At 47.9% G+C, this 25,192-nt stretch overlaps 1 protein-coding gene across 3 annotated transcripts; it reads left to right on the top strand.

Annotated features, from left to right (window-relative positions):
- Nucleotides 1-17: 17 nt before the first annotated feature.
- BRD8 (bromodomain containing 8) lies at nucleotides 18-23,066 on the top strand. Of its 3 annotated transcripts, XM_024215375.2 has the most exons (22): nucleotides 18-90; nucleotides 293-389; nucleotides 1,631-1,700; nucleotides 2,283-2,332; nucleotides 3,755-3,877; nucleotides 4,036-4,116; nucleotides 4,615-4,679; nucleotides 5,423-5,559; nucleotides 5,912-6,127; nucleotides 7,931-8,075; nucleotides 9,276-9,485; nucleotides 9,953-10,233; nucleotides 11,646-12,098; nucleotides 12,487-12,580; nucleotides 12,785-12,822; nucleotides 13,195-13,409; nucleotides 13,804-13,896; nucleotides 14,191-14,259; nucleotides 18,611-18,788; nucleotides 19,174-19,278; nucleotides 20,176-20,220; nucleotides 22,657-23,066. In XM_024215375.2, the coding sequence occupies exons 1-22, from the start codon at nucleotides 72-74 to the stop codon at nucleotides 22,714-22,716; spliced, it is 2,844 nt and encodes a 947-aa protein (XP_024071143.1). In that variant the 5' UTR covers nucleotides 18-71; the 3' UTR covers nucleotides 22,717-23,066. The 3 variants fall into 3 exon arrangements, with proteins under 3 accessions (XP_024071143.1, XP_024071145.1, XP_024071144.1); XM_024215377.2 differs by lacking the exon at nucleotides 5,912-6,127; XM_024215376.2 differs by lacking the exon at nucleotides 9,276-9,485.
- The last annotated feature ends 2,126 nt before the right edge of the window (nucleotides 23,067-25,192 follow it).

The following is a 25,192-nucleotide window of genomic DNA, read 5'->3' as shown; positions in this document are numbered from 1 at the left end:
AGTGTTTCCCGGCGAGCTTTGCGCTTGGCTCCACCCCCAGGCCCCTTCTCGTCCTGGGTCTAGCGGGGAAAATGGCGGCCGGGACAGGGAGTGAGTGAGGGAGGGGCGCGCGGCGGGGAGGTGCCGCCTGCCAGGAGGGGGTCCCGGGGGGGGGGGGGCTTCTCCGCGCGCGGGGCAGGCGGGGCCTGGTCCGGGTGGAATGGGGCGGGGGCTCTGGAGGAGGGAGGGGAGTCCCTCTGGGGGGCACCCCCCTGTGCCTCTGGATCCTGAGCCTTTCCCCTCTGCCTGGCAGAGCACAAGCTGCTGGGCGCCGGCCCCACGGAGCCATGGTCCATCCGGGAGAAGCTCTGCCTCGCCTCCTCCGTCATGCGGAGTGGGGACCAGAACTGGTAAGTGGCGAGTCACTGAACCGCTAAAATCCGCCCCCACGCGCCGGGCGCTGGCGACACGCGCTGGCCCCACACGCCGGGCGCTGCCCCCACGCGCCGGGCGCTCGCTCCGGAGCCCGACCCGCGGCGGGGTTGGTAGAGTTCACGCTGACCAAAGCACCGATTTCCGTGGCCCAGTGCTCTGTTAGGGGGGCCCAACGGGTCACTTGAGCTATTGCTGTTCATAAAAACAACCTGCTCCAGCCAGATCTCCTGCTGTGAGCAAGCACCCAGAGTGTCTCCTGGAAATCTTCGCTACAGGCATAAGGACCAGCAGTGACTGAGCAGCTGGGCTCTGTCCGGGAAGGAGTGAAAGCAGAGTGGAGTGGTGTTGGGACTTGAACGACTATCCATAATGGCAATTGGCTGGATCACTTAACTGTTTCTTTCAAGACTTATAACTAGGGCTGTCAAGAGATTAAAAAAATTAACCATGTGATTAACCTCATTATTAAACAATAATAGAATACCATTTACTTAAATATTTTTGGATGTTTATTTCATTGTCAAATATATTGATTTCAATTACCACACAATACGAAGTGTACAGTGCTCACTTTCTATTTATTTTTCATCACAAGTATTTGCACTATAAAAAATAAAAGAAATAGTATTTTTCAATTCACCCAATACAGGTACTGTAGTGCAATCTCTTTATCATGGAAGTTAATTCTACATTTGTAAGTTCATGTACAAAAAAACCTGCATTCAAAAATAAAACAATGTAAAATTTTAAGCCTGCAAGTCCACTCAGTCCTACTTCTTGTTCAGCCAATCGCTCAGACAAACAAGTTTGTTTACATTTGTAGGAGATAATGCTGTCCACTTCTTGTTTACAGTGTCACCTGAAAATGAGAACAGGTGTTCTCATGGCACTGTTGTAACTGGCGTTGCAAGATATTTACGTGCCAGATGTGATTCATATGTCCCTTCATGCTTGAACCACCATTCCAGGGGACATGTGTCCATGTGTAAATAAGAAGAGGGCAGCATTATCTCCTGTAAATATAAACAAACTTGTTTGTGTTAGCGATTGCTAGGTCATGTACAAACACAGTACTTTTCCCAAAGAGCTTATACTCTTAAGTAGCTAGGAAAGTTCTATGTCCAAGCGAGCAGTGAGACGGGCTAGCACCCGTCCTCCATGTGTTGGTGAGGACAGGAAGGCAAGTTTCCAGTCATTTACCTGCTCTTTCTTGCAGGGTATCAGTCAGCAGAGCTATCAAACCCTTTGCAGAGCCAGGCCGCCCACCTGACTGGTTCTCTCAGAAGGTAAGATGCTGGCTTTTGAGTTTTGGAAAGGGGCTACAACTCTTGCCAAGACAGGCTTCTGGGGGTATGGCTGCTTGAAGGTCAGTAACTTGAGATATCAGGGGAGGAGGTGTTTATCTGGAGGAGAAGGGGAGTCACTTTTTTAATATTGTCATTTTTCTAGTCCCAATTATGTCCTATGAAGAACTGGTCTTGGTACAATTCTAGCCAACCCACTACCTTGAGATATTCTTGGCTGCACCAACTCTGAGAACATCCTGCAGCTGCTGCTCATAACTGTAGTATTTCCCTTCTTAGACGCATACGTTATTAGGCTGGGGAATCTGCTTTTCTTTTCTCTGTCAGATCAGTATGGACAGCAGAGAGTGGAGTGGGAGTAAACCCTGGTACATTGAACCCACTTGCAGTCATAAATGTGACTCCAATGCGTGCAGTTGTGTCCCCATCCATACCTCTGAGAACACACTCCATAGGTGATAGATCTTTGAAGAGTGGAGCCCAGTGCCCACATGAGCTTTGCTGATAGAGTTGCATGTGATGACTGTTCTATGTGTGCTCTAACTCCCTCTGTTTTTTCCCTAGCACTGTGCATCTCAGTATTCAGAGCTTCTGGAGACCACAGAGACCCCCAAGTGAGTGCAAAGGATGAGGCATGTGGTTTCTGCAACAGCTCTTGGAGGGCTCAACAGTTTATCTGGCAGTGCATTTGCCAGAACTGTTAAAGGAAGAGCAGGCAGGGACAGGGAAATCTGGATGTGATATCTGGGCAGGGAGGGTGACTGCTGCCAAGGGAGGAGCAGCTGGGAAGTAAGAATAGGAATGTTCACCAGAATGCTCTTTCTGTTCATCCAGTTTCCTACTTTAGAGGACTAGACCCTTTCAGATCTAAAAGTTTCTGTAACTGGTTACTGTAACATTTATTCCTGAAATGGTTCCGTTCATTCCTATACATCACTCCCTGCAACCTTTATAATATAGTGCATTGTGGGGCTCCTGAATTATCTTGCCCACAATTCCCAGCAGAGCTCCCCAAAGTAGTATTTTATGGTAGTTGCGGTCCACAGTTAGAAAGATAATGTAACATAATGTCACTCCGGTAAGACAGCAATATTAAATAGTAATATTAAACAAGGATGTATTTCATAAAATATATGGCACTGGTGTTGCACCAAAATAGTTTTGTTTTTTAATACAAAAAAGCCTTGATCACATGCATTGCACCTTATAATCCAAAAGCTTTATGCATAAAACTACAGCTCAGAATAAGAAAGGAATCTGGGAGTATAAAAGTCAGTGCATGTTATCCAGCAAGTTCAAGCTTTTTCCACTCCTCACTATATGCTGCTCTTTATATACCCATAGCATTTGGGGATTGTGCAGGGAGGAGCAACTGAGCCTCCTGTTCTTTCCCTCTATACTAACATTGCAACAGTTCAGGCTGAAATGTTTCAGTCTGTGCTTGTCATAGGCCCAAGTTCTGAGCTAGGGCGCTTATGCTGGCCCTTGACACCCAATGAAATTAGAGGGAAAACATTTCATAGTAGTAATTTTTTTTCATGCTATGCATAATTAGCATGTGGAACTCACCACACAGGTTACTGAAGCAAAGAGTAGAATTCAAGAGAAGGATTGAGCATTTGTGGATAGGAAGAATCTTATCTGAAGTTATACTAGCTAGGGTAAAAATTTGACAGGAAGGCAAACCCTCCTGCTTCGGGGTATGGGTCATCCACTTTTTGTTTGAAGATAGGAAGAAACTTGCCCCGTGATGGGGTTTTCTGCAACTTCTGAAGCATTTGGTGCTGGCCACTGTCAGAGACAGGAGACCTGGCTAGGTCAGAAGGAGGGTGTTTGAGCAGTGTGAGTTTCCAGTATTTTCTCTGGGAAAAGAAGAAGGGGAAGAGTTGAGCTGGGGACTAGGTTAGTTGGTAAGGAAGAAGTTGTTGGGGCATGGCTGGACTGGTGGGGCTGTGTGGGCAGCAGATGGTGTTTATAGGAGGATGGGGTGTTCCTGTGGTTGGTGATTATATAATTTTCCTGTCCTTGTTCTGTAGGAGAAAACGTGGTGAGAAAGGGGAGGTTGTGGAAACCGTGGAAGATGTCATCGTGCGGAAACTGACAGCAGAACGAGTTGAGGAGTTGAAGAAAGTGATCAAGGAGACACAGGAGAAGTATAGGTACATATTAGAGGGGTCAAGCTCTGGTCTGACTGAAGGCTGTGGTCCGCAAAGCTGCCCTGAGCGAGAGAGAGTGCAGCAGGGGAAAGTAGAGGAAATGAAAGGGTGTACATTGCAGGCTTGGTGTGGAGCTGAGGTGGTGCTGTGTCTGTTTGCAGGCAGCTGAAGAAGGATGCAGAGCTGATCCAGGCTGGACACATGGATAGCAGACTGGAGGAGCTGTGCAATGACATTGTGGTGTGGGTTATCTTATTATTTCCCTGTTCCAATTCCCCCTGAGATTGTACTTCTCAGAGCCCTTGGGCTTGGGGATATTCCCCCTTCTCTCTGTGTCTCTCTCAATCATTGCACTCCCAGGCTTGGGAGGAACAGCTAAGCTGGACAGATGCTCTGGCTTTTAAGGGTTACATTTGGAATGGGAGCACCATCCATTATGAAGTGTCTCTTGGCGCTCTCCAGCATTGGCATAAGGAGCCTGGTGCAGGCTTGCAGTGTCATGTTGGCATCATCTTGGGTGTAGAGCTGAGAGTGAGATTCCCTGGAATGTCTCATTCCCTGACTGGAACCTGACTACCCATTTGCTCAGGGCAATCGGGCCTTAGCTAGCAGGGATGTCTCATTGACATATGAAGGCTATGGGTCAGGTGTCTGTGACCTGATGGCCCTGGGGGAGGCACCAGGTGGTTTTAGGGTTCCAGGGGCATTGTGCCACCAAGTACTTTGTTTACTTTGTTCAGGAAGAAAAAAATGGAAGAGGAGGAGGCAGAGATGAAGAGGAAGGCTACAGATGCTGCTTATCAGGGTGAGATGGGACTATGTTTGCTTCCCCACCACCACCCCTCTCTACCCACACAGACACCCACACACACAAGCTCTTGCTTATTTTAAAAAAAAAAAAAATCTGGGCTGAATTTAAGGCTGGAGCCCTGAGAAAGGAAGGAACCTGCAGAGACCCAGGTAGGAAGGACCTGGGTACTCTGCTCACTTTGGCTCAGGGTTAGGAGGGAGAGGGTTGCACACAATTTTCAACACCATCTAGGAGAGTTCAAAGAGGAACCCATAGAGTAAAAATGCCCCATTAGGCAAGGGGGAGACCTGGATGCACTCCTTTGCGGGAAAGGCCCCTGAGGGAAAGCAGGAGAATGGCCTGATAAGGAATATTAGAAATAGACTCGGAATAAGAGACTCTCAGTAGTCCTGGAAGATAAAACTTGCATTCGTGCCTGAAGGTGCAGCAGCGGAAAGGTGGGTTAAATATTCAGAACAACTTAGTAGCTTTCGAGACAGTTCAGCCATGGAACCAGTGCTAGGGGAGCTTGTGCAGACCCTGCCACTGGACAGGTTCAAAGCAGGGATCCATCAGCCATTCATTAGGGATGGTCAGCCTTGCCGTGGTGCAGGAGTTGAATTAGATGATTCTGTGGCAGTCACTGTAACTGAAGTGGTTAATTTGGTGGTGTCTGCTAGGCCAGAAGCAGAACTCATTCCAAAGAAGTTTCCCAGCTGGAGCTTTGGGGGTCTCACTTCCTTTCCATTCTCTTCCAGCTCGTCAGGCAGTTAAGAACCCCCCTCGGAGGTTGACCGGTGTGATGGTCCGCTCTCCTGCAGGTTCAACCTCCCCTGGAAGGGACTATGCTCTGGGGGACTTGTCTCAGCAAGCTGTGGAGGAGACCAGCCCAGGGGTAAGGATGCTTCCAATGGTAAGAGAGAAAGGAGCAGGGACTGGGGGGCTCTGTGCAGCTCGGGAGGGCCCCTTGCCTGGCTGGTGCTTTCCCTATCTTAGTGCTGTAGTATGGCCTGTGTACATCCAGGGTACAAATTCCCTTCAGTTTCTGTGATGAGGTAGTGGAGCAGGTATCTGGGGCAAAGGCAGGGAGTGAAAAGGTAAAGGCATATGCCTGGAGCGGGTGCAGTGAATGAATGGAGCAGGTCCCTGGGGTGTGCTGGGTCAGTGGCCTTGGGGGAAGGAATAAGTGGGTCTAGTCAGTATGGTGAAGGTGTGGCTTTGAACAGTGTGGTTTTTCTCTTTCTCAGGTAACTCCAGGGACATTGCCCAGCACCCCAGTTGCCTCCTTCATTGGGATCCCTGACACCCCTCCAGGCTCAGCTCCCCTGGATGCCCCCATAACCCCAGTCACTGATGAGTCACCCCAGAAAAAGATGCTAGGACAGAAAGCAACTCCGCCTCCTTCCCCTCTGCTCTCGGAGCTACTGAAGAAGGGCAGCCTCCTCCCCACAAGCCCCAGGCTGGTATGGAGCGCTCTGCTCGCATATACAAGCATACTGATGAATTTATGCTTCAGACTCTCGTACTGAATAGGGGAGCTGTAAAGGGCTTCAAAAACCATCCAGATCTTGCAAGATTCCAGCACAGGGAAAATTCTAAAGCTGTAATTAAGCCCTGTGAGCCACAAAGGTGGAACTCTTTCCTTGTGGTACTGTGAATTCAGGACTGAAGAGATTAGGTAACTCTGGGCTTGTCTTCACTACCAGCTGCTGCAATCAATGCAGCAGTTGTCGATTTAGTGGGTCTAGTGAAGACCCACTAAATCGATGGCAGAGCGCGCTCTGGTCAACCCGGGTACTCCACCTCTCCGAGATAAGTGATGCAGCGCAGTGTAGACACTGCAATAAGTTGACCTAAGCTACTTCGACTTCAGCTACATTATTCACGTAGCTGGAGTAGCGTAACTTAGGCCAACTTACCCTGGTAGTGAAGACAAGCCTCTGAAAGTTAACTATCCCCTTTGGGATCTGAAGAGTTGGAGTAGCAGACTGTGCCATTGAGTGACACTGCACTCAGAACGGAGATCAGAGCAGAACCCCTAGTTAGTCTACTTGGAGGTTTGATTTTTACAGCCTTGAATCTGTTTCCCTTTGGGGTGATATTGCTTGTCTGCATCTCAGCCCAAAGTTGAATTTTAATTTTCAACAAAATCAGGTTAACTTATAAGTAGGGAGGTCAAATAAATGCCCTTTATGCATTTAAAAACTGGCAGACTAGGATTCAGACTGGTTTGTTCTGTCCTGGACTTATCCCTCAATGGCTCATGTCCATAGCCTAGATAGTTGTTAAAATAACCACTGTTGCCAACACCAGTTCAACCTTACTGGTGTTAGTGATGCTGGGAGCCCTAGTGTTAGAGGGACAACCAGTTGTTGACACTCCTCAGTAACTTGTCTCTTAGATCTGTTCTGAAAATGGAGTCAGCAGCCATCAGCCTGTCTGCGCTGTGGTTCCTAATGTTAACCCTGGTGGAGCAAAATAGGTGTTAATATGGGAAACTTCTAAAAACTGTCCCTCATGGAGATGGGGGCCAGTGAGACTGAGGACTTCTGACATGTGGGGAGAAGTTTGGCTTACAAAGAAGTGAGAAGCTTTGAGGTTGTCTTACCCCTTTCTCTATCAGAGAGGCAGGTGTTGCTGCTGCCTCACTGCCAGCCCTCTCCACTTGCAGAAATGCAGTTGGCTTGGGTAACTATTCCGTGCTGTTCTCTGGAGTTCTCAACCAGCAGTATGCCAGCTTAAGGTATGGGGAAAACAGAGTTAGGCGTGTGGCAGTTTAAGTATTACAGGGGATTTCTTGCGTTAACAATGCCATTTGGCATTTATTCTCAGCTCTGTCATTGGCTCATCGTGTAACCTCGAGCAAGTTACTTCCCCTCTCAGTGCCTCAGTTTCCCCACATGCAAAGAGAGGCTATTTCCCTGCCACTTAAGGGGTTGTGAGACTAAATACACTGACACTTGTAAAGCAGTTTGGGATCCTTGGGTAGCGGGACTAGAGCAGAGCAAATCATGCACTCGGTGTGACTTCCCAGGCAACAGCCACATGGCATCGGTTTCAGATGATTGTAATCAAATAGTTGAACCAGCCATGTTTGTGTGAAAGCATGATGCGCCTCAGTCAGGGGCTGGACTGGGTTGAAATGTGTAGAAGAGGCTCTGATTCACAGATTGATGGATATATTAACGGGGTGCATATCTAGGGGAGAATCAGTGATGTGAACATGTCTCCAGCCCAGGAGCTTCATCTGTGTCCTCCTTTGGCAGGTTGGTGAAAGCGAGATGGCAGTGGCTTCTGGTCACATGAATAGCTCAGGAGTCCTCCTGGAGGTAGGAGGGGTCCTTCCAGTGCTGCATGGTGGGGAAATGCAGTTGGCATCTGCTGCTGTCCCTGCATCACCTGCTGCTTCAGGTAACCCACGCAGACTCTCTTCAGAGTTCTCTCTTCTGGGACATCTGAGGCTTTTGTCTGCAAAATATAGTTTCATAGACTGTTCTATAATAAGCCCTTTTCAGAATGGGACCAAAGACAGCCAGGCTGTCTGCTCATCACATTCCATTAAGAGATCCATTGACACTTCTTTGCTTTCTTTAAAATGACTCTAATCCTGGCAGAGAAAGAAGCTGCAAAAACATGGGATGATAGGAATTGCCAGGGTGGATCAGATCATTGTCCGTATAGTCTGGTCTCTTGTCTCGAACAATGGCCAACACCAGAAGCTCCAGGATAGGGAGGATGGTCTAGTAGATAGGAAACCTGGATCAGTACCTGGTTCAGCTGCGGACTTCTTGTAAACTTGGGCAAGTCATTTAATCTGCCCTTTGCCTCAGTTCCAAGGTATTGTGATGGGGGGAAAAAAACACTAATTATTGTGAGGCACTTGGATATTATGGTGCTGAGGGCTGGGTGAGCAGATAGATCAAAAAGGTGCAAGAATATCTACAGTGAACAGTTACAGAGCAACCTGTCCATGGGAAGCTTTCCTCCTGCCCTCTGCCAGTTACTGGTTTGCTCCTGCTTTCTGAAGCAGGAGCATTTATGCCTTTTATACATGTTTTATCCTATCCAATGTGAATGTTCTCATTCTGCTTTCTGAATGTCTGATCTTCTGAATCCTGCTATCGGAGCTGAAGTGGTTCAGTAAATCCGTGTTGGAAGTAGGACTTAAGATGCATAGCAGCCCTTGAACCAGGAGGCAGCCGTCAGGGATACCCTGCAAAGAGAATCTCCCTCTTTTATTCTTCCCCCGCTCTGATCACTAGGAACTGCATTCTTCCTAGTTCACATTGTGTGGTTCTCTGTTTGCAGCAAGTTTTTTAAAGAGGGCCCTTAACATCTTTTGCATGTGTGGTGTAGCTTCTACAGTCTTTACACTAAACACATGGTGTTCCCATAGTGTCTGCATGGCTCTGGCTCAGACTGCATACCTTAGAGAGCCGTGCATTTCTGACAGAGACTACCAGCATGGCTCTCTCAGTTCATAGGTCATTTACAGTACCTTGGCCTCAGGAGGGAGCAGTCAGCCAGTCAAGAGTCTGGTGATTGCATTGGAGAGCTCAATGGCTGTTGCTTCTTGCTCATGTGCTTTTTCCCTCTTGTACTCTCTGTTAGGTGCTCCTACTCTTTCTCGGCTTCTAGAAGCTGGTCCTGCACAGTTCACCACACCTCTTGCTTCCTTCTCTGCTGTTGCCAGCGAACCTCCAGCTAAACTCCTGCCACCCCCTGTAGAGTCTGTGTCCCAGGCAACCATTGTCATGATGCCCACGCTGTCAGCACCATCCGTTGTGCCACCCGCTGCAACTCCAGAGAGCGTAGTGACAGGTGCGTTCCTGAACTACGCACTCATGGGTGGCTTCATGCTTGAAAGCAGCGCTTCCCTCAGGCTCTACAGATGGGGCTTCTACCTCACCTCAGAAGCTGGTTCCCAGAAGGGGGTGAGGGAGCATGGGCATGTAAAGCTGACTGCTAGATGGGTGGCGGAGCTGGGGTTCCTGAGGAGAGGTGCTGGATGGGGTGACGGATGGGGTTTACAAGGGAATATGCTGGGTGGGCTGGCTGCTGGCATAGTGTGCTGGATCATGATGCAAGAGCTAGGTTCCTGGTTTGCATCCCTTATTGGGTAGGAAGCAAATTGCCCTGTGTGTCTCTTTATCCTTTTTGGCCAAACTGCTGTGGGTGGGTTTGGGCTATGTGAGAGAGGCTGATGATCTTTTCCACCTTAATGGTCACTGATGCTGGTAGGCTTTCACCTGATTGGTCTCTGAGTTGTCACTCTTATCCTTATCCAGTGAGCCAGTCAGACACTTGTGTTTCCATGGAGGCAGTGTCTGATCCCCACACAGTGACGGTGTCTATGGACAGCAGTGAAATCTCCATGATCATTGATTCCATCAAGAAAGAGTGTCTGGGTACTGGTACTGGCAGTGCTGCTGGGCCTTCCAAAGATCACAGCATGGATGGGAAAGAAGATCTGGATCTGGCTGAGAAGATGGACATTGCAGTCTCCTATACTGGGGAAGAGCTGGACTTTGAAACTGTTGGAGATATTATAGCCATCATTGAGGACAAGGTAAATGTCAAAGCAGGCTGGGAAGCCAACTGCATTTCTCTCCAGGGCCTGGATGTATTTATCTCAGTTGTTACATGGATGTAGGATTAGGAAGTATTTCTTGCTCATTCGACAATCTTCACCTGCCTATTTTCTCCCTCTCTGTCCAAGTTATTACGTTCCAGTCCCCTGGCAATCCCCTAGTACGCTGGCAACAGCTGTGTGGTGTTCCACTCAGAGGAAACCCTTGGGTTTCAGTTGGCACCAACATTGAATGGGGGACAGATCCCAGACAGGCAAATAGATGAGTGCTACTAGCACTGTGTATTCCAGAAGCCCCATTTTTCTGATCATGAAGGCCCCAAGCTCTGCCAAGGAGTCTCCTACGCCACAAGTACAGACAGGTGAGTCCTATTTCTCCATATCATTCAGTACTTGACAAGACCGAGGAACCCGGTACTGAGTGGTTAGTAGGGAACCTTTAATCCTTGCTAGCAATCTGTGATGCACTTGGTCCAAAGTGGGAACGACCCATCTGAAGACAGAATATATATGGCCCCTCCATGGGTGTAAGGACCTGTTTAATGTCTTCTCCATAATGGAGAATTGGTAAGACAACTCCCACCTTTTCATGCTCTCTGTATATGTGTGTGTGTGTGTGTGTGTGTGTGTGTGTGTGTATATATATATCTCCTCAATATATGTTCCATTCTATGCATCCGAAGAAGTGGGCTGTAGCCCACGAAAGCTTATGCTCAAATAAATTTGTTAGTCTCTAAGGTGCCACAAGTACTCCTGTTCTTTTTGCGGATACAGACTAACACGGCTGCTACTCTGAAATCTCCATAATGGCTCTTCCCAGCTCCTTAATTACCCCCGTTTTAACAGCCAGCTCATATGGCTTTGGGAAGCCATGTTAGCATGGGCGGCTGGTGACCCAGCCATTGGGGGAGGCTAGCCCCTCCCCTTCTGCCCCCCTTCCCCTGCAGGAGCCAAGAGCACCCCCACGTGGCCCCCAGCGCTGGGCGGCCAGGGGCAAGGCCCCAGCCCCGGAGCGCTGGGCCAGGCACGGCCCCAGCCACCGAGTCCCTGCGGGAGGCAGGCCAGCCAGCCTGGGCCAGCCAGGGCAGAGCATTGGGAACCGCAGGAAGGGGCCTGGCCTCCGGGCAGAGCGTGGGGGGGGCCACGTTAGGCTGTTTGGGGAGGCACAGCCTACCCCTGCCTATGGTACCCGCCGCTCCTGCATGTTGGTTTATTGTTTAGGAATTAAATTGGTGCAGCCGTTGCAGTTTTCTCAGTGCTGGGACACTGGCCCTGGCCTGTTGGGTAGAGATGTATTTGGGGTGGGAAGGGCTCTCTGGCTGAACCAGGGCAGGGGCTCTGCTCTCCTTGCTGACCTTTGCTTGTGCTGCTATGTCTTTGCTTTGGTAAAGGTAGACGACCATCCTGAAGTCCTGGATGTAGCAGCAGTTGAAGCTGCTTTGTCTTTCTGTGAAGAGACTGATGACCCTCAGGCCTTGACTGGCCCATGGGAGCATCCGATTCAGCAGGACCATGAGAAACAGGCACAGATCCCCCATGTGGCAGTGACTGTGAAGCAGGAGAGGCGAGACTGTGATGAACCAGAGGCAAAGGAAATCCAAGACCTAATGAGCATTGGGGAGCTGGGGTCAGAAATAAAGACAGAATCTGCAGAGCTGGAGCAGAATGAATTGGACTCTGGGGAAGCCACGGCAGGAGCTGTGCAAATAGCAGAAACACCTGAGCTCAGGAGTCGAGAGACGGAGGAGCAGCAGAAAGCGGCTGCTATCGTGAGAGAGAACTCTGAAACGGAGACCGAATCAGCCAAGGGAGAAGCAGCAACACACAGTACGGTGAAGATAGAGGTATGTAGGTGGGGAGGCTGTCTTGGACTGGTGTGGTTGAAAGCAGGTAACAGTTGGCAGGCAAGGAAAAGCAGTTCAGAGAAGGGATGGACCCCTGGGTTTGGAGATGTCTCTTCAGTGAGTACGCTTGGAGCAGAGCAGTGACTCTTTCCTTGTGGGTTATGACTATTGCTGTGCTAGATCTTTGAAGCCCTCAACGTATAATAGATAGTTCTTTGCTCTGTCTGCTGCCAGTCCGTGTGCAGAATTGCTGTTGTCATGGCATTCTGTGAAAACCTACTGTCTGGGATTGGGTTTGGGTTTGGGGTAGTGAGATACTCACCTGTACACCATGCTCTGAAGGAAGCTGACACAAACACTTAAATTTGTGCATTTCTGTTCCCTCCAGACGCCACCTGATGATGATTCATCCCCTCCAAATGTCCTAAATGCAAGTGACGACTCCTCACAGGCTGATGTTCAGCACAAATTTGAGCTGTCAGGTAACTTAACCGGGCTAGGATATCTTTTACCTGCAGCTTACTAGCTGAATGGACTTTAGTGGTCTGGTTCAGCATGGGGGTGAAGATAATCTATGCAGAAATAGGGAATAATTCATTTGGAAGGGGAGGGTATTGGTGCAGGAGGGGATGTTCTAAAAACTGCTCCTAGGAATGAAAATTTTGCTCTTTGTCTTTTCCTCCCAGAGTCAATGAAGGAAGAGACCCGCGCTGTCTTTGGGAAGGTAATTGGCCTTGAACTTCTTGAGTCCAGTGGTTAAAATGAGTTTGATGCCATTATGTTGCTGCTGCTTCTCCGCTCCCACACAGTGGATAGGAAAGCCGGTGGCCCACCCTTGTGCTGAGTAGGAGGGGGCGCCAGTATGTATCTGCATCTGATATCTATAGCTTAGAGGAACTCACTCCAGGCCCTTGTAATGCTTTGTGGCAGGGATTTAAGTGTTTGTTCAAATGCCCCTAGAACTGGCTAGCAGCTGTGATAAAGGGCTCCACTCTGCTTACTGAAACAGTCATTTTTGGAGGCTGTGACGCAGGCATGGTTACTGATAGCTACATTTTGATTAGGTAAATTGATGGAATTTGATCCTATATCTCAGGATGCTCAGGGTGAAGATGATGATGAGGATGGTGCCAGTGAGGCTGCCAGTCTGGAGGAACCCAAGGAGGAAGACCAGGGTGAGGGGTACCTATCGGAAATGGATAATGAGCCCCCCGTGAGTGAGAGTGATGATGGCTTCAGTATCCATAATGCACCTTTGCAGTCTCACACTCTAGCTGATTCCATCCCCAGCAGCCCTGCCTCCTCGCAGTTGTGAGTATCAGTGAAACCTTCAGCCACCCACAATGCAAATCTCAGTCCATGCTGGGGAAAGAGTAAGGGATTATCTCATTTCTATGTGTTGCTGGCTGAATGGGCCTGTGGTGGAGATTTGGCTGCTGAGCTGTCTGGCTCCTGTGGTCTCCTTACTCCCAGGAGCATTGTGTAGACAACTCCGTCGAGCCAGCTCCCGGGAGACAGGTGCGGCTTCCTTTCCTTTGGCTTGCACAGAGCAATGTGGGTAGATCCAGGGCTGACTGAACTTAGGCAGCTGCTGCAAGGCAGCATTGGAGCTTGTTGAAGGAAGTCTTGCACTGGGCACTGACCCTGTGCATTTGGCTAGGGGCTTCAGTGCATCCCACTCTGACAGGCATCCTTATCTCCTTAGCTCTGTTTGCAGTGAGGACCAGGAAGCAATTCAAGCCCAGAAGATCTGGAAAAAAGCTATTATGCTAGTTTGGAGAGCAGCAGCTAATCACAGGTAAGTGAACTTGATCCCATGTGGACTGGCAGGAAGAGGTGGCTTGTGCCCAGCAAGCTGAAGAGGGGAATTATCTGTTCTCCTGTGCCCCAGGCTGGTCTCTACTAGTGCTTGGGTGAGGGACTCTCCACTCCCCACATCTGTCTGGTGATGGTTGACCAGAAGTGCGTGTGTGTGTGAAACAAGTGCTTAGTGGTTCTGTCTGTGCAGAGCATGCTCCAGCCTCTGACCAGGTGTTCACTCTGTTACCAGTGAGGAGACTGACTGCTCACAGTTGCCTGCTTTTCTCTGCAGATATGCCAATGTCTTCCTACAGCCTGTGACCGATGATATAGCACCAGGCTACCACAGTATCGTGCAGAGGTAAGTGGCCCAGCTGTCGTCTGCCATCAGATTCTGTCTGATGTGTCTGTACTGGAGTCTCTGGCAGGGGAGTACTCAGCCTCAGCACACAGTCAGATTGCAAGGTGGGAAAAGAAGCTCATTTCCATTGTCAGTCAGTGAGAAAAAGGCTTCCCCAGGACAGGTACATGTTCATTTACAGAAGTGTCTATGTTCTCAGACTGGATGGGGTGTTCAGAACAGTGTGTCAGTGGTACAGTAAATGGCTACTGCCCTCCTGTCCCAACTTAGGGTATGTCTACACTACGTGCTGAATCGGTGGGCAGCATCCCAAGAAGCTTCTCAGGAAGGTGGGAGATTAGCATCTTGAAAGTCCTATTGTCCTCCCTAATGGCCCATTGACTAACCAGCCAGACTGATTGCATTCTGTCTGGTGGGCTTTCCCCAGGTGCAAACACTTTTGTAATTGATACATAGTTAATATTGTAATAATAACTTCAGATACAAAAATGATACATGCATATAATAGGATAATCGTATTCAGTACATCCTAACCTTTCCAATGATACCTCACATAGAATCATAGAATATCAGGGTTGGAAAGGACCTCAGGAGGTCATCTAGTCCAACCCCCTGCTCAAAGCAGGACCAATCCCCAACTAAATCATCCCAGCCAGGGCTTTGTCAAGCCTGACCTTAAAAATCTCTAAGGAAGGAGATTCCACCACCTCCCTAGGTAACCCATTCCAGTGCTTCACCACCCTCCTAGTGAAAGTTTTTCCTAATATCTAACCTAGACCTCCCACACTGCAACTTGAGACCATTACTCCTTGTTCTGTCATCTGCTACCACTAAGAACAGTCTAGATCCATCCTCTTTGGAACCCCCTTTCAGGTAGTTGAAAGCTGCTATCAAATCCCCCCTCATTCTTCTCTTCTGCAGACTAAACAATCCCAGTTCCCTCAGCCTCTCTTCATAAGTCGTGTGCTCCAGCCCCCTAATCATTTTTGTTGCCCTCCGCTGGACTCTTTCCAATTTTTCCACATCCTTCTTGTAGTGTGGGGCCCAAAACTGGACACAGTACTCCAGATGAGGCCTCACCAATGTCAAATAGAGGGGAATGATCACGTCCCTCGATATGCTGGCAATGCCTCTGCTTATACAGCCCAAAATGCTATTAGCCTTCTTGGCAACAAGGGCATGCTGTCGACTCATATCCAGCTTCTCGTCCACTGTAACCCTTAGGTCCTTTTCTGCAGAACTGCTGCCTAGCCATTCGGTCCCTAGTCGGTAGCAGTGCATGGGATTCTTCCGTCCTAAGTGCAGGACTCTGCACTTGTCCTTGTTGAACCTCATCAGATTTCTTTTGGCCCAATCCTCTAATTTGTCTAGGTCCCTCTGTATGCTATCCTTACCCTCCAGCGTATCTACCACTCCTCCCAGTTGAGTGTCATCTGCAAACTTGCTGAGGGTGCAGTCCACGCCATCCTCCAGATCATTAATGAAGATAATGAACAAAACCGGTCCCAGGACCGACCTTTGGGGGACTCCGCTTGATACCGTCTGCCAACTAGACATGGAGCCATTGATCACTACCCGTTGAGCCCGACGATCTAGCCAGCTTTCTATCCACCTTTATAGTCCATACTTCCACAGTATTCTTGCCAGCAAGTTAAAGGAGACCGTATCAAAAGCTTTGCTAAAGTCAAGGAATAACACATCCACTGCTTTCCCTTCATCCACAGAGCCAGTTATCTCGTCATAGAAGGCAATTAGGTTAGTCAGGCATGACTTGCCCTTGGTGAATCCATGCTGACTGTTCCTGATCACTTTCCTCTCCTCTAAGTGCTTCAGAATTGATTCCTTGAGGACCTGCTCCATGATTTTTCCAGGGACTGAGGTGAGGCTGACTGGCCTGTAGTTCCCCGGATCCTCCTTCTTCCCTTTTTTAAAGATGGGCACTACATTAGCCTTTTTCCAGTCATCCTGGACCTCCCTGGATCGCCATGAGTTTTCAAAGATAATGGCCAGTGGCTCTCCAGTCACATCCGCCAACTCCTTTAGCACCCTCAGATGCAGCGCATCCAGCCCCGTGGACTTGTGCTCATCCAGCTTTTCTAAATAGTCCTGAACCACTTTTCTCCACAGAGGGCTGGTCACCTCCTCCCCATGCTGTGCCACCCAGTGCAGTAGTCTGGAAGCTGACCTTGTTTGTGAAGACAGAGGCAAAAAAAGCATTAAGTACATTAGCTTTTTCCACATCCTCTGTCACTAGGTTGCCTCCCTCATTCAGTAAGGGGCCCACACTTTCCTTGACTTCCTTCTTGTTGCTAACATACCTGAAGAAACCCTTCTTGTTGCTCTTTAACATCCCTTGCTAGCTGCAACTCCCAAGTGTGATTTGGCCTTCCTGATTTCACTCCTGCATGCCTGAACAATATTTTTATACTCCTCCCTGTCATTTGTCCAATCTTCCACTTCTTGTAAGCTTCTTTTTTGTGTTTAAGATCAGCAAGGATTTCACTATTAAGCTAAGCTGGTTGCCTGCCATATTTACTATTCTTTCTACACATCGGGATGGTTTGTTCCTGCAACCTCAATTAGGATTCTTTAAAATGCAGCCAACTCTCCTGGACTCCTTTTCCCCCTCATTTTATTCTCCCAGGGGATCCTGCCCATCAGTTCCCTGAGGGAGTCAAAGTCTGCTTTTCTGAAGTCCAGGGTCCGTATTCTGCTGCTCTCCTTTCTTCCTTGTGTCAGGATCCTGAACTCGACCATCTCATGGTCACTGCCTCCCAGGTTCCCATCCAGTTTTGCTTCCCCTACTAATTCTTCCCAGTTTGTAAGCAGCAGGTCAAGAAGAGCTCTGCCCCTAGTTGGTTCCTCCAGCACATGACCCATCTTGCATAAAACATATCTTAGTTATGCCATATTCATATCATAAGCATATCTCTATGAAGAATATGGAGCGTAGTGCCACAATCCCCTCCATAAACTTATCAAGCTCAGTCTTGAAACAAGTTAGGTTTTTTGTGCCCACTGCTCTTCTTGAAAGGCTGTTCCAGAATTTCACTTCTCTGATGGTTAGAAACCTTCCTCCAATTTCAAGCCTAATCTTGTTGATAGCCGGTTTATATCCATTAGTTCTCGTGCCAACACTGGCCCTTCTCCTCCCATGTTTATCCCTGTGATATATTTATGGATGGCAATGATATCTCCCCTCAGCCTTTGTTTTGTTAGACTTAACAAGCCAAGCTCCTTAAGTTTCCTCTTGTAAGGCAAGTTCTCCATTCCTCTGATCATCCTAGTAGCTCTTCTCTTCACCTATTCCAGTCAGGAGTTCCCATTTCTTAAAAATGGGACACCAGAATTGCACACAGTATTCCGGGGTAGTCTTACCAGTGCCTTGTACAGTGGTAATGCTTCCCAGTCTCTATTAGAAATAATTCATCTGAAGGATCCGCCTGGATTTGCATTAACCTTTTTCACGGCCGCATCACATTGGTGGCTCGTGGTCATCCTATGATCAACCCACAGACCCAGGACTTTTTCCTCCTATGTTGCTTCAAACTGATAAATTACCAGCTTATAGCAAAAATTCTTGTTGTTAGTCCCCAAGTGCCTGACTTTGCACTATTAAATTTCATTCCATTTGTAGTGCTCCAGTTTTCAAGGTCATCTGAATCTTCTTGTATGATATGATATTCCAGTCCTCCATATTGGCAAAATTTCCTAACACTGTGTCATCTGCAGATTTTATTGGCACACTCCCACTTCCTGTCCAGTGATATGACTTAATCTGAATGAACCCAATAGTCAGTGGAGGGGCAGACTGAACTCTCTCCGCAGGAAACCTAGCTCCTTTAAAGAGTTGATCTACTGTCATCTACATACTGCCAGACAACTTTCTCTTCAAATATATTACTAGAACCACCTGCCAGCTCAAGCAGTGTCTCCTGCACCATATGTGGGCTCTGCACTAGCTCCCCTCCTCCCCTTTCATTAATGCCAGAAGCAAACACCTCTGTTGAACACCCCACAGTCCAGCTCCAGAGTTGCTATGGATTAACGCTCTCTTCGAACCCATTCAGAAGACGGCATCTCATCTCATTTCCTGTCTTGCGTCTAGATCTATTGACATCAGAGAAGGCCTGTTTGACCATGATGGTGCTAGACAGGTTAGCTGGAGTGATTGGATTCCTGACATAGAATCATAAAACTGGAAGGGACCTTGAGAGGTCACCTATTCCAGTTCCCTGCACTTGTGGCAGGACTAATTATCTAGACCAAGCTTGTCTGGAAGAGAAGAGTTGTAGAGGATAAACAATGTTAGTTTCTCTTACTGCTGCTTCTAACTGTATTTCATTCACAGGCCAATGGATTTATCTACCATTAAGAAAAATATTGAGAATGGGCTGATCCGAACCACAGCTGAGTTCCAGCGTGACATCATGCTGATGTTCCAGAATGCAGTCATGTACAACAGCTCTGACCATGACGTATACCACATGGCTGTGGAGATGCAGCGAGACGTCTTGGAGCAGATCCAGGTAAAGGCTTGAGCTGAGGCGCAGTGTTGGACAGAACTCATGCACTGCTTGGTATGGGAGGTACTGAGCAGATCTGTAGGAAGAGGCTACTCGGCTCTGAGTGCCTGCTGCTTTTTTGTGCCATCTAGAATTTCCCACTGGGTTGGCAAGTCCCAGCTGATAGGAATCAGAGTTAATTTGATGAGTTTGTGTGGCTTTTTTACTCTCCCTCAGAATTATTTGTGGCTCTTTAGGGCAAGCGGGGGAGCTTATGCCGAGCAGCAAACTAGAAATTCAAGCCACCTCCAAACTGGTCATTCTCAACCTTATGGTTTGTGGGAGTAATGCCACTAACTGAGCTTGTTTCACTTGATACCGTAATAACTGAATGTGTGGTTTCATGCAGCAATTTCTGGCCACACAGCTGATCATGCAGACATCAGAGTCCGGGATCAGTGCAAAGAGCCTGCGTGGGCGAGATTCCACTCGGAAACAAGATGCTTCAGAGAAGGTGAGGGGAAAAGGAGGCTGGGGCTCATGCTTTTGTGTGAGAGAGTGATTCCTTCAGGAGGATCCTACAGAGCTGCAGAAGAGGGTCACCTAATCAGAGACACTGGGTGCATGAATGCACTTGGGGTTAGACTAGCTCTGAGATCCTTATGTGAACAAACCTCTCTGGAAATGTGACCTTCAGTTAGAGTTTAGAAGTGGCAGCTGTAGGTTACCACAGACACAACTTTTGTGAATCACCCCAGCAGTTGTGATAGTTCTGTCCTTTGTATGTATTAAAGTAATAATCAGAACCTTAAAGAAGCAGGGGGTTGTTTGGAGGAGTCCCTGCCTGGCAGGGAGATTGGGGTGGAGAATCGCTCCAGTGTCCCTCCCTTGGATGGTCTGGTTTGCAGTTTTTAGGGCCAGAAGAGACTGTGATCTAGTCTGATCTCGTGTGTGATGCAGGCCAGAGAACCTCACCCAGTGATTCTTGCATCAAGCTTAACTTGTGACTGAAGTAATGTGTATCTTAGCTAGGCATCCAGTCTTGATTAAATCATCTCAAATGGTAGCAACTGATGTATCCTGTCATCTGGGAGCTACATAGCTGCTGTGGGAAATAGAGGCTGAGTGCACAGAGCACCGAAGTGGTGTTGGGACACAGCAGACCTTGATTGGAAACGACATGGTGGAGTGAAGGGAAACTCCTGTCCTAGCATTCTTGCTGTCACAGAATCCTCACTTGCTGGTCCTTCCTTTTCCCCTAGTTATTTGTGTGTGATACCTTGCGGGAGGGGAACTTGGGGTTGCCTGCTTCTCTGCCTTTATGAGTATGCAGGTTGTATGGCTTCTAAAGAGTGTGTTCATGTTCATATCTGTACAATCTGATCAGTAAATCTCTTTGGCCTTTTGACAGGACAGCGTCCCCATGGGCTCTCCTGCCTTCCTTCTCTCTCTCTTTGTAAGTATTGAGTGACTGCGGTAAGTAACTGTGAATTGGAAGGTACTGCTGGCTCCTTGTCTGGGGGATTGTGGCACTGTCACAGAATCTGTGGCATTGTAGCAATGTGTTAAACTAGTGGATGTACATCTAGAGTCATCAAATAAGAGACTTCTCAATCCCATTGTCCTCAGGGTTGAGAGGTGCTTTTGCCTTTCCTTCTGGTTTGTGGGGTTGCAGCACTGTCATCTCCTTCCCTTTTCTCCCATAATTTTTGTCCTAGTTTCTCCCCACATAAATGGGAAGACAGATCTGTTGTGCTGATTTCTGTGGAATACATGGGCCTAGAGAGTCAAAGGTGTTAGAGACCCTGTAATAATATGACATTAAACAGTTAAACAAGGCTTGGGGTGTAACAGAGACTGTGGCCACCTTAGTTCATTAAAAATCTTTTTAACATTTTATTAAAGATGCAATAAAGAAGGAAAAACATGTAAAGTATTAGGTAGGGATGTCAGTTTAACAATATCCCCAATTCCCTTTCCCTTTAGCAGTAGAGAGTTTAAGGAAAACTGCCAGTCTTTTATATGGTATTAAAGAACGGTAATAACTGTCCTTTTGGGGGGGAAAGAGAAAATTAGTTGAGATGGGCTGGAGTTATTGTTAAAGTCTGATCCTGCTTCCTTTAGAACCACAGACACAGACTCAGAAGAGGGTCAAATACTCCGAGACGCTGGGGTGCATGGAGGAGACACTGGTTAGAATAGCTCTGACATCGTTATGTGAACCAACCTCTCTGGAAATGCAGCTTCTGGTGCTGACTTTCTCTAGCACTAAGGCTGCAAGTCACACAGGCCCTGCACGTGGTCTTATCACCCATTCCAAAACCTGGAAAACTTGTACCTCTGGGCTGTTTAGGGCATTGCTTTTAGCTACCTTTGATCGCAGTGTTACAAAACATGCACTCTCGGCCAGCGAAGCCAGTCTGTTAAACAGAAGACCAAAGGAAATGGACAGGAGAGAGAAGAAATGAGGTGGGGAAGGATAAGGACACCTGAGGAGAATTGACAAAAGGAACCAAAGTCACCCATAGCAGGTGGGGTTTAGGATTTAGCTGGAGCTGGTGGAGGTCACAGTGTCATCTGGGTCGTTCTCCCTGGCCAGGTCTGATCAGAACACCCCTCAGGATCAAGATGACACAGGTGTAACAGTGGATCCCAGGGTTCCAGGAGACGGTGGTGGTGGCAGCCAGCCAGCTTGATTCTCCCCGTTGTTGGTCTTTTTTTAAGGACCCAAGAGGGAGTGATGGGCGGAATAGCTGGTCCCCGGTGGTCTTTTACACCACTTAGGCCTAATTTCCCACACATCGGTTTTGGTCCATTGATTTCTAGTCCCAAACTCTTGTTTACCAAACATGATGTTAATACAGTAGGCCTTTTTGTTTAGACTTTCGTATCTTTTCCTATACACATTTTTTTATGGGTGACTGGAACATTTAATAAAGTTTATGCACTCTTCCCCAGTTGAGCTCCCCATTGGGATGGGCCTGCTAGACCCCAATTATTACAATGGGTCAAATGCAGCACTGCAGATTCTCATACACTTCACACCTGTTCATGCACATATAGGAGCCCCCCTCCTCCCATCCAGGACAGTGTGCACTGTGAGCAGGCTACAGGACGGGGGGGATCTGGTCTGATCTTTCTGTTTGTTGCATGGATCAGGAAGCAACCACAGTCCTCTGTAGGCACCTCTGCTGTGCCACTCTGGTTATCTGGGAGAGCCTGGAAAAGCACTTCCTTTCCTGGGAGCTCAAGCCCTTGAGCTGGGAACAGAAGCTTTGAGGGTTTGTTTTCTCACACATCTGTTAGATAGAGAAGCATTTCAGCAGAGGCAGCATGTCAGCCAGAGAGAGAGGGATCCGATGAGAAGAAGCCCTCCAGTGGCCCTGCATTCATGGAGAGTAGCTGTGCGGAGAAGCTAGGGAGCTAGAGCCAGGGTCACCCAGCTGGAGGAACACTTCCTGTAGGGCTGAGCAGCTGGTCAGGTATGTTAGCCCGCAGTCCCCGCTTCCCACTTGAACAGATCATCGGGAATGTTTCACATAATAAAAAGCAGCACTGTGTATTGGCCCCAAAAAGCCCCTCTCCAGGTGAGAAGCAGCCGAACTTGTCTCTTCCTGCTGTCAGTAGACCATAGAGGCATAGGGATTCTGAATCCCCAGTGGGACTTCATATATTTAGACCCACATTGACTCTTGTAGGAAGGTCTTCAGGGAAGTCTCCTCTGCCTATCTTACAGCAGACAGCAGTGTACTTTCCCTCCCCTAGCTTTCAGTAAGCAGAGAGAGCTGTGTCTTCCATCTGTGAAGTTTCCCAGTTCCTTGAGTAGGGAAGGAAGCTTTTTCCATCCTTGCTAATACTGGACCTTTTTTCCTTTTGTTTGCATCTTGATTAGGATGGGGGAACCAGAGGGCGTCGCTGTGCCATTGAGGCTGACATGAAGATGAAGAAATGAGGATGTAGGCAGGAGGCAAGACACTACCTGGCATCCTGAGCCAAGGCAGGAGCACCATGCCTGCCCGTCTCACAGAACAGGGGAAGAGCTGAATGCAGGCAGGATTCTTGCTGAGGCCTGTTCCACTGTCCTGGCTCATCTACATGGGAAAACAATGTCCTCTCTGATAAGTGTAAGCTGAAGAAACTTCTCTGGAAAGGAAGAGCAGCCCCCACTGCCTGTTCTAGGGCAGCAGTCTCCGGCCACGTCTGTGTCCCAGTGTTAGCTAGCTAGCTGGTGGCTAGGACATACTGTAATGTGAAGTGTACAGATTTTTATTAGTGAAGTGTAAATGTGTATAATAAAGTATGGATGAGAATCCAGGGTTTGTGTAATGTATTTGTATTGACTCATGTCTGTGTGCTTCACTGACCTCTGCTGAAGGAAATCAAACTGATTTAGAATCTCGTGCACTGTACTTCTTGTATTCATGGACCCTGAAGTACTTTCCAGTTATTTGCATATAGCACCAGCGGCTGAAATGTGGCCACCTCTGGATTGGAGAACAGCATCTAATGCCCGAAATGTTGCACCGTAGCGGGGAAGGGAGGAGAGGAAAATTGGACAAGTGCATCAGGATATGACCTTGCTCTTATGAAGAGGACCAGAGGCTCTTTAATCTGCAAGAAATTGTCAGAACCTCAGCATTTAAAGTCTAATTTGAGACTTAGACATTGTAAATGTACATTCCTCGTGTGACCCCCATAGGCCGTAACTTCTGCAGGTTTTCTTTTGGACTGTACTTGCTGCTTCCTCAGTTTGCAGTAGGCAGGGGAATGGGCTACTTTACGCACTTACCCACCCTGTAGCCTGCACTGTATTTAGTCCTCTCACCCAGGGATGCAGGAGCCAGAGGGCTTGTCTACACTACCGGCTGGATCGATGGGCAGCGATCAATCCAGTAGGGGTCGATTATTATGCTAGTATAGGTAGACACGATAAATCGACCGCCGATCATTCTAGTATCAACTCTGGTAATCCACCTGAACGAGAAGCACAAGGGGATTCAACGGGCGAGCGTCTCCTGTCAACACACCCCACTGTAAGTAGATCTAAGTATGTCGACTTCAGCTACGTTATTCACATAGCTGAAGTTGCATAACTTAGATTGATTTTCCCCTCCCCTCTCCCCCCACCCCGGTAGTGTAGACCAGCCCAGAGTGTCAAGAATTTAAAGCCAGAAGAGGCCACTAGATCATCTAGTCTGGCCACCTATATTTCACTGGTTACCCCTATATTGAATCAAATAATTTGTTTCACTAAAGCATAACTTCCAGAAAGGCATCCAAGCTTAATTTGAAGGCATGAAGAGAGGGCAGATCTACAACTGCTGTTGGTAGTTTGTTCTAATCATTAATCAACCTCACTGTTAAAATTTGTCTAATCTGAATTTGTCTGGCTTCGGTTTCCAACTACTAGTTCTTTTTGTGCCCATCTCTGTTAAATTAGAGAGTCTTTTAGAATCATGTATTTTCTCCCTTTGAAGGTACTTTATAGACTGTAATTGTCACCTCTCAATCTTTTTGATAAACTAGACAGATTTACAGTGAGACGCAAAGAGCTCAGGCATTTTTCCAGTCCTGAAATAACTTTCGTAGCTCTCTTGTGCATCCTCTACATTTTTTCAACATCCTTTTTGCAGCGATGGGCACCAGAATTGGCACAGTGTTCCAGTATGGGTGCCAAAGCCATACACAGAGGCAAGATCTCTCAACTACTACTCCCCTGTTGATACATCAGGGATCACATTAGCCCTTTTTGCCACAGCAGTGCAGTGGAAGCTCATGTTCAGTTGCTTGTCCTTTGCAGAGTGACTACCTTCCAGCATGGTCCCCAATTTTATAGGTATGGCCTGTGTTCCCTGTTCACAGATGTATGACATTGTACTTGACTGTATTAAAATGCATTTTGTTTGAATAGGTCCAGCTTACTGAGGTATCTGGATAGCTCTGTTTCACTACCCTGTCATTATTGTTTATTGCTCTGCCAATCTTTGTCGTCATCTACAAAATTGTGATTTTTATATTTGCTTCCAGATCACTGATGAAATGTTGAATAGCATCAGACTTAGTACCAATCCCTGTGGAACCCCACTAGAAACACCTCCAGTCGATGATTCCCTATTGACAACTACTTCTTGAGCTCTATTAGAACATAAGAATGGCCATACTGGGTGAAACCAAAGGTCCCTCTAGCCCAGTATCCTGTCTCCTGACAGTGGCAGTGCCACGTGCCCCAGAGGGAATGAACAGAACAGGTAATCATCAAGTGATCCATCCCCTGTTGCCCATTCCCAGCTTCTGGCAAACAGGTGAGCGACACCATCCCTGCCCATCCTGGCTAATAGCCATTGATGGACCTATCCTTCATGAACTTATCTAGTTCTTTTTTGAACTCTGTTATAGTCTTGGTCTTCACAACATCCTCTGGCAAGGAG

Source organism: Terrapene carolina, unplaced genomic scaffold (assembly GCF_002925995.2).
Source record: "Terrapene carolina triunguis isolate 2854851 unplaced genomic scaffold, T_m_triunguis-2.0 Scaffold629, whole genome shotgun sequence".
Lineage (NCBI taxonomy): Eukaryota > Metazoa > Chordata > Testudines > Emydidae > Terrapene > Terrapene triunguis.
Note: the sequence above shows the minus strand (reverse complement) of the source record. Positions and strands in the feature narration are given on the sequence as shown.

What these genes read in the sequence shown, in the direction of transcription:
- BRD8 (XM_024215375.2), top strand. An exon ending in CGGAGTGGGGACCAGAACTG is followed by an intron (nt 390 to 1,630) that starts GTAAGTGGCGAG and finishes TCTTTCTTGCAG; the next exon opens with GGTATCAGTCAGCAGAGCTA. An exon ending in ACGTCTTGGAGCAGATCCAG is followed by an intron (nt 18,789 to 19,173) that starts GTAAAGGCTTGA and finishes GGTTTCATGCAG; the next exon opens with CAATTTCTGGCCACACAGCT.